The 13,943-nt window shown below is 47.5% G+C and overlaps 1 protein-coding gene across 1 annotated transcript; it reads left to right on the top strand.

Annotated features, from left to right (window-relative positions):
• Positions 1-3,201: 3,201 nt before the first annotated feature.
• On the top strand, positions 3,202-3,699 carry LOC148184769 (fibulin-2-like). Its single transcript, XM_088067715.1, has one exon. The coding sequence runs from the start codon at positions 3,202-3,204 to the stop codon at positions 3,697-3,699; it is 498 nt and encodes a 165-aa protein (XP_087923841.1).
• The last annotated feature ends 10,244 nt before the right edge of the window (positions 3,700-13,943 follow it).

The raw sequence follows: 13,943 nt of genomic DNA, 5'->3' as shown, positions 1-13,943 counted from the left end.
TCGAATATTTACAACTTCTTCTGTATGTTAACTATGAGTATGGGAGCTAATAAAGTTGGGTGTGAGCCCCAGATATTTCAGGACTGCTCCACCTGGGCTGAAGCCAGGCTCACCAAGGTGCTCCCAGGGCCTTCCCCTGTCCCTGGGGGCTCTCTCTGCAGGCACATCCAGCAGTGGCATTGCCCTGCCCAGGGATGTTGGTGTTGTGTCTCCTGATGTTTGCCTGAGGATGTCCCACAGGGCACGGCCCCACTGCCACCCCAGAGGGCTGGGCTAGGAGTGAGAGGGACTGGCTGGTGCCACCCTGCCCACTGTGTCTCTGCTGTGGAAAAGGCCTCAGGAAGCAAGGGAGGAGTTTTTATTTGACTCGTGTGCAGAAATGCCTGCAGGACCTAAAAACATGTGCCCAAACACAGCATCAATGGCAGGAGCAGCGTGTCTGAGTGTCCCTCCCACACATCCCCGGGCCTGTCCTCTGACAGTGATGACCCCCTCTGGATAAATGGTCCTTTCAGTTCCTTTTCCCTCCCTTGCCACTGAGACCCTGTGAATATTTTATGCCTCCAGTCAGAGGCAGCTGCCCAGCTTGGCACAGCTCAGTGCTCTTGAGCTAGCTCTGTGGGGGTTCTGGACCAGAGGGATGGGGGTTTCCAGGCTCCAAGAGCCATGAGAGGGAAGCAGGAGGTGGATGAAGGCCAGGCAGCATCCCAGCCCACTGTCCTGAGTGCAGTGCCCAGCTCCAGTGCTCCCTCGACCTGCAGCTCCAGCCCGGGCTCTTCTCCCAACACCTCCTACTCCAAGGGGTGAACGGGTGTGTGCTCCCAAAACCCTCACTGCTTTCCAGTCCCATCTGCCCCAAGATGCCTCTGCTCTTCATCCCTCTGTTCTGCAAGGCTGGGGGTGCATTTCCAGTGAGTCCATGACACCAGGGCAAGACATTTCCACACCAGGGACCAAATGGCCCAGGGGGGAAGAAGCTCAGGCTGTCCGTGCTGCTCAGGGCACATGAAACTCGTGCACCCCTCCTCTGCTGAGATCAATGGCCTTGGCTCCCTGCAGCTTAATCCAGAGGAGAACAAACCCCAAGTGCTTTAAAGGGTGCACATCAAGTGTGTGGCACGGGAGGGCTGCCCTGTCCTGGGAAGGTGCGTGGACACAAGGACGTGTGCTCTGAGAAGGTCCATGCCCACCACCGGCTCCTGCATTTTGGGGTGTATCACTCCAGAGCTGGTTGCATTTCAGCTGTGCTGCCTTGCTAGAGCTTTTAACTCATTTTGCCCTCACTGTGGACCCCGGTATCCCTGTCCCCAGCAGTCTGTGAAGCCCAAGGGGCTGCTGATGCTTCGGGAACCCTGGTGAAGTTTGGGCAGAGCGGCGTGGGGACAGACCTGCAGAGGCTGGACGCGCCGGATTAGCCTGAGCTCAGACTGAACCAACACCACGAGCAAGATAAGCATCTTGCTGGCCCTGCCCAGCACCTTGGAGGCTTCCCCGCCTCCCCTTTCCCCCCGCCAGGGTTTCACCGTGCAGCCACATAAATAGAGGTGCCGGGCGCGCTGTGGGGCAGGAGCGGGGACCGCACCCCAGAGCCCATCCCGCCTGCCCGGCCACCCTGCAGGTAACCCGGGAACCTCGGGGACTGGGAACGGGCCAGGGCCAGCCTGGATCCCCAGAAGGGAGGGGGAGGATGAAGGTTTCCCCAGGAAATAGAGGGAGGCTGTTGATGCTGCTCAGTGCCAGACCCATGGCGCGGTTCTGCTGGAAATTGGCTCTGCCAAAGGTGCCCAATTTCACTGCTGGGTGGGGTCAGATGTTTTGGCAATGGATGGGACTGAAGCTGATGTGGCTGAAGTTGGGGCAGCCAGGAGGGAGCTCTTGGCTTGGGGAAGGGAGATCCTTTCCAGCAGCAGCTTTTCCATGGGGAGCATGTCTGGGTTCTGTGCCAGTCCTCTGGGAACAGCAGTAAAATAACCACTGGATTAAAATGTGTGAATGAAAGGAAGGGGCAGAACAGTGAACTCCAGCAAAGATAAAGCAAGTCTAAGTAACTTAAACTAGCAAAAGCTTGCTTTAAATCCGAAAAACCTTGAAAGTATTATTATTTTTTAAAATGATAATGGACAGAGCCTGTGCTTTCAAGTTTTTTCTTTATGGTTATGCAATTTGCAAATGTTTTTGTTAAAGAGATGTTAAGAAATTGTGAGTAGCTGCATGCCTGCAAGAGTAGGAAACTGGGGCTATCAAAGGGTGATGATATAAATGTAATCAAAGCACTGGGGCAATGGGAGAAGAGACCAGACCTGGAGAGACCCAGTGCAGGAAGGAAAAAGGTGTATTTAATACAGCAGGACCTAAGGTCACTCAGACAGAGGGAAGGGATCCAAAAATGCACTTAAAGGAAAAACTAAATCTTGAAAAACTGAAAAAAAAAAAGACTCCTCAGCCTTTAAACAGGAAAAGGATTCAGTATGGGCTGCCAGGTGCTGCACATCCAAGGTGTGAGTGGAGAAGGAGGAGGGAGCAGGCACAGGGAGGGAATTTCGTGCCAGGACTGACTCTCTGAAAACAGGCTGGCCAAAGAAATGGAGAAGGCAAAGAGCAGAGTCCCACAGGAATGCCCAACACTGGAAACATCTTCTTTAAGAAAAAAAAGGTTTTTCTAGTAGAAACGAAGATGGAGTGACCCCCCTTGGCTCCCTTTAAAGGAGTGAGGTGGCTGGAAAAGGCAGGCAGTGAGTGGCACAGCAGGACAGGCTGGGAGCTGACACCCAGACCTGGTGCCTGGAGCAGCCACAGGACAAGCCACCAAAGCAGACAGTGCTTCTTCAAGCCCTTCTTCTGTCCAGGCCTGAATGCCTTCTAGGATCAATTAATTAGTCATTTAAATGTCAATTATTAGCATCAATATGAGGGTGAACAAGGCCCATTTGCTAGTTACTGAGCCAAAGCTCGGTGGGTGCTGCAGTGTGGGCTTAGCCTGGGTGCCCCGGGGTGGAGGACACCGTGGTGGAGCCAGGATGGGCTTTTGGGGATGAGAAATTCTGGTTTTGGCGCCGGGCAGCCGTGGGTGATCCAAACTCCAGCCACGGGTTTGTCAAGGACACGGGGCCGCATCCCTCGGTTTTACACCTTGGAGGGGCCTCAGTGTGCCCACGCCCGGTGTGACACCGCTCCCATTTCCCTCCTTTTTCCCCCAGAATCATGGCTCTCCTCGGCGCCCTTCGCCTGTGGCTCGCCTGTCTCCTGCTCAGCGGCGCGGCCCCCAAACCCACCTGTGACCCCAGTGCCTGCGGCCCGTGTCCCGAGGGGGGCCCTGAGGGGACAGCCAGCCCCGCTGCTGGGGGCTGCTGCCCGCCGTGCCCCCCGCCCTGCCCCTGCCCGCCCTACCTGCACGATGACTGCGACATGCAGGGCTTCTCCAGCGTCCCCGCCGGCCGCTCCTTCTACATCGACTTCGGCCGCAAGCTGTGCACCTGCGGGCCCGGCGGGGACATCGCCTGCACGCCGCTGTGCCCCAGCCCCGGGCCCGCCTGCCTCGCCCTGGGCAGCCCGCGGGCCGACGGCTGTCCGCAGTGTGTGTGCTACGACCAGGAGGAGATGGCCGTGCCCGCCGGCACCGTCACCATCCGCGGCTCCCAGCGCTGCAGCTGCCCCGAGCAGGGCGGACAGCTGCGGTGCACATCGGGCAGCTCCCGCTGAGGCTCTCGGCCCGGCTGCAGGAGGGCCCCGCGGCCTCGCCGGCAGCAGAAGGCTTCCTGAGCTGTGGGGTGTCCTCGCTGAGAGGCTTCCAAGCGTCCCGGAGGACTTGGGGGTTGTTATGGGGAGGGGGAGATGCCAGGTTCTCTGGCGAGGTGTCTGGAGGGGTGAGCTTGCTTGGTTGTGAGGCTTGTTCCACAGGGCTTAAGCTGACTGCTGCTAGCGTGTAACTGGAGCAAACGCAGCTATTTATTTATTTGGAAGATGATTCTGCTTTTGTATGTGTTTGTGTTTATATAGGCTGTTTATATTAAACTCGCTCCTCCCAGGAGCCAGGCTTTTTCTTCCTGTAATTCCATCGGGTTCCAAGTGGTGGGAACAAGGTCAGAGGGCTGGCTGGCTGATGGGTTTTTCTCTCCAATCTCTTCATGAGGTTGGAGTAGGGGGGTTAGCACAGATCTGTGTTCTAACTTAGGAGGCAAACCCCTCTCCTGTGTCCATCCTCTGGAGCAAAGCCGTGACTCACATGAGGATGGTGGCAGTCAAGGCTCAGTCCTTCACAGCCACCTTGATCTCACCCAGGGCTGACCCCATGGTCAGTCCCAGTTTAGCAGGAATGCCCCGAAGTGTGACTTTGTCTTCTGGATACGGACACAGGATACAGGAGAACCGCATCTTCTGAGTGCTTTGACATGTATAAACATGCACACACATAAATGAATGTATCTATGTATAAAACCTATGTGTATCTATGTATAAAACCCACAGCTTCATCAGGCTGTGCTATTAACACGTGGTAATTGTTTAAGGATTGAATAAAGTCAGTGTTACCAATGAACTTTTGAGGGCTTTACTGATAAGGACACATGTACTTTCCCCTTGTGCTAGCTAGTGGTACTGAGGCCACACAAGGCTCTCTCCAACCACCTTGGATCCAGGCACAATTAAATGTGTCCCTCAGATTGTTTTAATTTTCTTCTCTCCTGCTCTAATGCTGTTTGACTGAAAAAAAAAAAAACACAACCAGTGAGCAGGTGGGATTCAGGTGGAGGGTCAGGAAAAGGCTGGAGGAAGCCGGTGAATTTGGCTTTTGGGTTGCAGCAGGGGTCTCCGTCAACTGGGGAAGGAACTTTAAGAATCACCCAACTCCCCTGGCACGGGCTGGGACACCATCCACTGTCCTGGGTTCCTCAGAGCTCCATCCAGCTTGGCCTTGGACACTTCCAGGGATGGGGCAGCCACAGCTTCTCTGGGCAACCTGTGCCAGGGCCTCACCACCCTCATAGTGAAGAATTTTTTTCATATATCTAAGCTAAATTTCCCTTCTTTCAGTCTGAAACCATTCCCCCTTGTCCTGTCGTGCCAGACTCTTGGAAATTGTCTCTCCATGTTTTTTGTAGGCCCCTTCAGGTACTGGAAGGCCACAAGGAGGTCACCCCAAAGCCTTCTCTTCTCTGGTCTGAAAAATCCCAATTCTCTCAGCCTTTCAGCTGCTCCATGTTTCTGTCAGGGAAGGGGGGTTTGACCTGACAACACTTCGCCCTCTGCTCTTCCCCATTTGGTGTAAAAATCTCAGTTTTTAGTAAGGTTAAATCTCACTGTCTGCCTGACAGACACCAGACATCCCACGCCACCATGACCACCAGCAGCACAAGAAATTCTTCCCATTACAGGTTTCTAATTACCTGCTGTCCAGGTATTTACAAATTGCTGAAGGAATCCACATCCTGCGTGCCCTTGCAAGGTGAGGGTGTTTGAGTCCATGGGGTTGGCTCCCTTTTGTGTCTGCCAAGAATTTAAAGAGATCAGGACGAGTGTGTGAGTGCACTGATGGGTTTTGCAAGCACAGGGATTATTCAGAGGGAGTCATGAGGGATTTGGAAAGACTCCTCACTGCTTGGGGAGGGTGGTGGGCTGCTGGGGTTGTTTATCCTTTGTCACACATCTTATCTGTCTCACTGCTCGCTGCTTTGTGTGACTGATAACCTTGGAGCAGGGGGGAATGACCGACAGATGGGCAGCCCTTGCATAATATTGGGTTTGTCTTCCCTACAGAGTGTCAGCACGGGAACAATGAAAGAGTTATTGTTTAAATATCTCTGCAAAAAGGTCCCTGTCGGCTCCTTTGCAAGCTGCTCCTTGGAGGTGGTGCAGAGTTTCTTTGCTCTGCCCCCTCCTCTGATGTGAAGATACCTTCTGTCTCCAGCATCTCTGTCTGCATTTCATCACATTGAAGGCACTAGGTGCATTATTTTACTTTTACCATGAACAGCACAGGGAGAAAATTAAAAACTCACAATGATCAGTCAGAATTTTTTCACTTAAATTTAATGTCCTGGGGTTTGGCATGCTTTGTTTGAATGGGTGTTGTCCTGGATTCTCCAGTATTAATCCCTCATGTGTTTATCTGCAATTTGGACACAGAATGGCTGGTAGTATTTGTATTTTTCCAGATCAGATTTTCCCCAGTCTGGGCAGGGGTGTAGTTTTGTGGCTGCTCCTTCACATGATCACTGTCAGTGCATCAGAGCCAGGCACATGTTTGCAGGGAAGGACTGTAAATGTTTCTCAAGAGCAGAGCAACACACAGACTGATGTGCATCCCTAAATGGGCCCTGAGAACTGAAACCAAAGCTGAAATTTGCAGCTCCTAGCAAGAACTCATTTTGCATGTAGAGCAATCAGGTTTTGGGGGGTTGTTTGTAAAAGATCATTACTGATGTTAAGTTAGTTGTGGAAGGGATAGGGCCTTTCCTCATCCTGTTAATCATAAAATGACTGATTTAAATAGAGCCGTGCTTCAGCCCTCAGTCCTTTTATGAGCCCTCTCAGTTCCTGTCTCATGAGGCTGTAAAACATTAAAATATTCATGAATGAAAGCCCATCAGGAGGCTTCCTTTGGGTACAACTATGTCAAGAAGTTGAAGTGTTTGCCCAAGTCCTTCTACCTTTTCCAACACCCTGCCAGAAGTGAATTCCTCAGGTGTGGTTTACCAGCTTTAGCACCGCAGACTACATTTGCACAGCCCAGGTGTGGGGGGCTGGCTGGCTGCCATTTGGTTTTTTCCTAGTTATTATGTCTTAAACAAACAGAAATCTTGATCCATGGCAGGTTCTGCACTGATGATTTCTGATCAGGATAAGAACAGAAGTTTCCTCAAGGATTCCCTAATTTAATTAGAATTAACTCAGTGTCACACATTACCAGTGTTGGTAATGAACTGATTACATCCCCCTTAAAAAAATAGTTTTTCTTTAAAACTGGGGGGAAGGGAGAGAGGTAACGTTTGACACTTTTGAATGTGCTCATTATAGGAAATTTTAAGCTGCCCTGACATGCCAAAGGTGCAATGCATTTATTAACCAGCAAATGGCACAAGGATGGGAGTGTGAGAAATGAACTTGTAAAAATTCGTAGAAATCTAAATAAATGTATATAACAATAATGATATAAAATATAAAGTACAGTATGACACACAAGCCCTTCCCAGATCTAGCCACGAATTCCCACTCAAAGGATAACGATCCTAGCCGGCGCCCATCAACAAAAGAATAGACAGGACGCGGCCCATCAAGCTGACAGAAAAAAAAAAAAAAAACTCCTCAAACTGACAAGGACAGGCTCGGTGACCATCAACAGGGAAGAATAGACAGGACACGAAACATCAAGCCAAAACGGAGAGGCACCGACGAGATATTCATCACCGGACCCGAACACCTCGCCTTGCGGGCTACCGTTGGGGGAAGCCATCAGGTAAACAAAAGGAAAAATCCAGCCGAAATATCCATCGGCTCCAACCCGGATCCAGCCATCCCATCCGGATGGCCTGAACCACAAGAGCCACTCAGAATTTCTTTACATATGAGGAGACTCGGTCCGGACGTCCATTCGACTCTATTCTCCAATGCCAGGAAATCAATTCATACGACAATCAAGGACTGTTGATGAATGGTGCCTGCCTGGAATTTGGCCTCAAGGCTAAAAATCCCTATAAAAACCCCGGACAGTTTACCCTCCTTCGTGGATTTGGGAACACCTATACCTTTGGGTATAGACCCCTGTCCACCCAGCGCTGCGCTGTTTGTTTTATTGTGGTTTTCCCTCATTGTTTATTTTTTTATAAAAATTGTTTTATAATAAATTGTTTTTATTTAACCCAAATCTGCCTTTGCATTTATAACAGGAGCTACACACACACAAGTGTATTTGGGATTTTATCATTTAATAGGGAGGAGTTCTGCATGTTTCCCTAAGGTGTGCACATTTTGTGATGCAGAATATTGAAATATGCATTTCTAAGCCTAAGACCTTTTACTGGTGCAACACATTATAAAAAGCTTCTATGTTGCAAAAATGCCATTCAGTCATTTGGGAAAATAATATACAAGTTGTTTTGAGGCCAAAGTGATTTCAGTAGGACAATGGCCTCGAGCTGTGCCAGGGGAGGTTCAAGTTGGACATCAGGAAGAATTTCTTCATTGAAAGGCTTCTCAAGTATTGGAAAGGACTGCCCAGGAAGGTTTGGAGTCCCTGGAGGTGTCCAAGGAATCTGGATGTGGCATTCAGAGCTCTGGGCTGGGTGATGAGGTGGGGTTTGGTGAAAGGTTGGGCTCTGTGGTCTTGGAGATCTTTTCAACATAATTGATTCTGTGATTCTGTTCTATGATTTAGCTTCAACATTGTACATCTACACTAAAAACAGCTTTTTAAAATCATTCTGATATTGCATACATAGCAGCACCCACAACTCAGTTCTCCAAGGCTGTTGGGCTTTTTCCAGCAGCTGGCTTTGAATCCTGGAGTGATTTGCAGAGTCATTATTCATGGCTATTCACAGTTCAGAAGTTCAAGAGACACAAAAAAAAGTCCAGGGTATGTAATCAAGGATTAATTGTTGCCAGTTTCCAGAGAAAGGAGGGAAAAAAAAAAAAAAAAAAAAGGATAAGAATGCAAACCCAGTTGTTTGAAAGCAGAATGGAGGATCTTAGAGGGAAATTATTGTTCCTGTAGCTGCTGAAAATGTCCCTGTGTGTGCAAGTGAGTCAGGAATATTGTTTCCCCCCAGCATCTGAAAAGCTGGGAGAGCAGCATAGGCATTACCTAACAAATGCCAACCCAGTTCCTCAAAATCTTTGGAATTTTGCCATTCTGAGTTTCATTTGATGATGATGTTTAAGATTTTCAAGAGCTTTCAGGTCTCGATCCAGCTACAGTACTGAGTTAAGAAACTTAATCAGAATCAGCTGTGCAAAATAGTCCTTTTGTGTATTAAAAAAAAATTAAAAAAACAACAGAAATATTCTCTCTCCTTCCTGGCCTTAATTGGGATCCTGCCTGTGGAACCATATATACTGCTAAGTATCTTAGAAAAATCAGTACCTGCATAGTAATTGAATTTGTAATTATTGTAATTGCACATATCAGTAAGTCCTCTTGTTTTTCCTGTGTGCCAGCCCCTGCTGAGAGCAAGGAGTCTAAATCTTAAAGACCAAACAGGGCCATGAACTGAGCTGTGCAGAAACACGAGGAAACAGAACTTGATGAATGTTAAGAAATTAAAGGAAGTGTCCACAGTTTGTAGCTCATAGTGAGAGGTTGCAGGAGGAGGGACACACACACCCCTTGAGATAAAAGTGGCATAGAAGTCAATCACTGGTTTCTTAATCACAGAATAATTAAGGTTGGAAAAATCCTGAGACTGAGTCCCAGCTGTGCCCGATGCCCACCTTGTCCCCAGCCCAGAGCCCTGAGTGCCACCTCCAGGTGACACCTCCAGGGATGGGCACTGCAAAGCTCCCTGGGCAGCCCCTGCCAAGGCCTGAGCTCCCTTTCCATGGGCAAATTCCTGCTGCTGTCCACCCTGAGCCTCCCCTGGCCCAGCCTGAGGCCGTTCCCTCTCCTCCTGTCCCTGTTCCCTGGCAGCAGAGCCCGACCCCCCCGGCTGTCCCCTCCTGCCAGGGACTTGTGCAGAGCCACAAGGGCCCCCTGAGCCTCCTTTGCTCCAGGCTGAGCCCCTTTCCCAGCTCCCTCAGCCCCTCCTGGGGCTCCAGCCCCTTCCCAGCTCCGTTCCCTGCCCTGGACACGCTCCAGCCCCTCCAGGGCTCTCCTGCACCAGCCACAACTGGAGCCAGCCCAGCACAGAGGGACAATCACTGCCCAGTATGAGCTGCATATTTCTTCACAACTCCTAAAAATCTAACTTGAAAAATTCTTGGAACTTAGCAAAAAATTATCTAAATTAATTTTTTATTAACACAGTCACATTTAGTATATGCATCAGTGTGTATTTAGGATTCAGGATCAACTTAACAAAAAATGTGCAAGGAATAATTTTCAGGAGTAGGTCCAAGAGACTCAGCTCCTGCTTTGTGCCAGTGGTGACACCAAAGTCCAACACAGAAGGTAAACACCCACAGATTTTCCCTGATTACTTCACAAGCCCTAGATGACACCTCAGTTGCATCAGGAAGACAAACAAAGTTTCACCTGCAAAAGTCACATTGCTTTCAGATTTTAGGAGGGTATCTAAATGGTGTTTTTTAATTTTGTGTTTTAAATATACCACAGATGTAATCTCACATACCTCACACACTCTGAATTTGCATGAATTTATATACAGATAAATAAATACCTAATATGTGTCCCAGCCATATTGTTGGGTTGTTTTTGCAGAATCCTCACTTCACACTGTGTGTGTAGCTTATTCTCCTTTGTTTTAGCTTTGAGGATATTGCTCTGGTTTTTACAAAGAGAGTTATTTAGGAACAGCCCTAAATTGCAGAATAAAGGACTTCGTAAACTGATGCTCCACAAAAGCAAACCAGCTCACCAGTTATTTACAATTAAACTTCTGATTCCTGTAATGGCTTCTTGAAGAGGGGATTTATCTCTCAGGGAAATTTGAAACCATCCAACTAAAAATACTCAATATGGGACCTAATTTAGTTGCTATAATCATATAACCACAGAATAGTTTGGGTTGGAATGGACCTTAAAGATCATCCAATTCCAACACCCCCTGCCGTGGGCAGGGACAGTTTCCACTATCCCAGGTTGCTCCAAGCCCCATCCAGCCTGGCCTTGGACACTTCCAGGGGTCCAGGGACAGCCACAGCTTCTCTGGGCAACCTGTGCCTGTGCCCCACTACCCTCACAGGGAAGAATTTTTTCTTGTATCTAATCTAACCCTGCTCTCTCTCAGTCTGAGAGACAACATTCCCCTGTGCACTTTACAGGTGGGGGATTTTTTTGTTAGGTTGTTTATTGATTTCAGATTAAGGAAAAAATTGCTCCCTGGCAGCAGTGGAGTTAAAATTATTTCCAGTTATATCACCAGGAGTTACTGGCACTACTCTCAGACACTCTTCTTATGCCAGACAAGGAAATGATAAATACTCCTTTGTGTAGAACACAAACTACTCGGCTCTCCACAGATTAACCCTCTAACCACAAAATATTATCTATAATCAGCCCCCTTCCCTTCTGGAGGCACTCGTGGGTGTCACCATGCCAGATGCTGGGGAAGAGATGGCAGGAATAAATAATGCTCCAGTACTCAGCAGAAGTAAATTCTGGAGTACCCACATCTGATTTAATCTCTGCTGAGCAGGACTCGCACGCTGGATATGAAAAGAGTTTGAGATTCTTGCTTGAGTAGAATCTTGTAATAAAGGAGCTGCTCATTTCCTGAAGATTGCTGATTTGGTAGAACGTGGTAATTTTAGAGATGTATTACAATCTGGCTAAACAAGTTAACACATGGGATTGGCAGAGAGGAAGTGTTTTCAAATAAGTCACTACCATATATGCTTGGAACCATTACTTGAAGTTTGATGTCCATGCCATTTTAATTAATTCAAAACAACAACAACAAACCCCCCCCCACCCAAAGTCACAAACATTATGGACTATTTGCCTAATTCTTTCTTTCATCGAAGCTGCTCCTGCAATACAAAAGTGTAATAAAAATCCCCACACTGGTAAGAACGAGTAAACATTTTTCTTCATTTGCATAAACAAGAAACCCCGAACAAATACAAGGGCCAAGGACTTTCCCTGGCCAAGAACTGGTTAAATAGTTTGAAACTATGCTCAAGATTTCCTGAAAACATATTTGTCTTTCAGCCAAACAATACTGTTAAAGCAATGTAAATGCTTTGCTTCCAAAATGTGCTTTTTCTGTTCACAGAGAGCAGCAGTGTAAAAATAAATCATCCATGAAGCATATTCTCATTTTTAATTTCATCCCTTGATAGATCAGTTGCTTCAAAATCCCTTAACAACCAAGGAAAGAAAAGTTACAGGGTTCACATTTTAAAGATTGTCGATTGTACAGACCCAGTGCTGCTAATCCACGGGCAGGTTAGGGCCGCTTCCGTCACGACCTGAAACACTGGATTTTATTAACAACCAACTATGAATCTTTATGGGCTTCTACAAGGTTGGAAAAGCATTTCCCTGCCTTCTCACACCTTGCTTTTCTCTAGCAAAACCAACTGTGAGCACTCAGCAGGTCCTAAAGAACTATGTCACAGAAAAAGAACGGATTTTATATGTCCAGGTGACAGGAATGAACAAATTACCTGATTTGGGCAATCACCAAAAGCACATCAGTGCCATGGACCATCAGGTTACTGTAGGACTTGAAAATTAAACAACCCAGAAGGTCTTTGCAGGAGTTTAGCATGCCAAGGGCAGGGGAGGGGGGAAAGGGATCCAGGCTGAGTCTGAGTTTGGCAAGAATGAACCTGCTTTTGTCGCAGAGGGAAGAGCAAAGTGCGTCCAGCTGATGGTTGGATGTCCTGCACACCACACCAAATGTGCGCGTTCATGGATATGCTGTTTTCAGGAGGTGGTGAGAGTTTGAATTTATTATTAGGAAACCAAAACATTTCACTTAATTGTTTAACATGCGAGATTTTCATGAGGGAACGAAGGTTAGTTACATTTCCAACAGGATTTCAAAACTACATTTTGCCTATTCAACTCTAAGCCAAATGTAAGGCTGAAAGGTCGAAGAGACTAATCAAAGGAAAAGAAGTCAGAAAGACAATAACAATACAGTACCTAAATATGGGTAATTCACACATTTTTGACATTTGTGTCTTGCATAGACAAATACTTATTCATTCTTTTTCTCCCAAGACGACTCAACTTCAGAAAATAAAATATTAAATCAACTTTAATTACAATTAAATGCATGTGTTCCAATTTTTTAAAACACATGGGTGTTCTGGATTTTTGTTTAAGTGCAACTATCATCCCTTGGAAAGGCTTTGTTTTGTCCCGTGGGCTGCCAAGTTCCTGAAGTCAGGAAGGTGGATTTCTGGTTCTTCCAGAAACAAATCCACAATGTATTTCACAGAACACTCTGAGGTGGAAGGGACCCACAGCGAGTCCAGCTCCCCAGTGAATGCCCCACACAGGGCTCTGGGTGTCACTGACCAGGAGCTGGGGCTTGAGCCACGTGTGCTATTCCCCTCCAACATCCATAAACCTAAAGCTACTCTGGAAGCACAAACTTTGGAACTTTGGAACTGGGAACTGCAACTCCTCACTGCGCCTCTGGCTCCTGGCCACGTTTTGAACATCAACAAAAAATATTTTTTGTTGCATCCCAGGTCACCATGAAATCCTGCCCTGCCAAGCCCTTCATCCATACCCAGGTTTCCACTGGAAGAAGACCCAGGAATGCAGGCAAGGTAGAGCTGGAGGGCTCTCCAGAAGATTCCTGTCAGAAATCAGGTACCAGAAAGTAAATGCAGCCTGACATGGATCCGTATGGAGCTTCCCTGAGGTTGGCAGGACTCCACTGTGACACAATATCCAGATGTAGAAAACCTCCTGCAGAGCCAGAGTTGATCTGAGTATTTTCCAACGTGATTATTTATTTGTAACAGTCATTCAGAAACTTATTCTGATCACTTTGGAATTGATTTACTGAACTGCAGTGCTTCCAAAGTTAAAAAAATAACCAACAGAAAATTGCCTTGCCTGTTCCCAGGAATATTGAAAAAATTGGACTGAGAACCCTGTTTTGGGTTAGATTGAAGAAAAAAATTAAAAGTTTTAATAACTGCATTTGCAGAAGAATCACATTGATTCAAAAACCAAATTAGTTCTATTGCATATGAATATGACTTTAATTGGGGGCAGGGGGAGAATTCTACACGGACTTGAAGTTAGGTCCCCTATAAAGACTTTTTAACGAATGTAAACATGTACCTTTCCTGAATGGTGATGCTTT

This window comes from Pseudopodoces humilis, chromosome 2, assembly GCF_049639895.1.
Source record: "Pseudopodoces humilis isolate 2021_Gansu_Grassland_sample_001 chromosome 2, ASM4963989v1, whole genome shotgun sequence".
NCBI lineage: Eukaryota > Metazoa > Chordata > Aves > Passeriformes > Paridae > Pseudopodoces > Pseudopodoces humilis.
The sequence above is the reverse complement of the archived record's forward strand: the minus strand, read 5'-3'. Positions and strand labels throughout refer to the sequence as shown.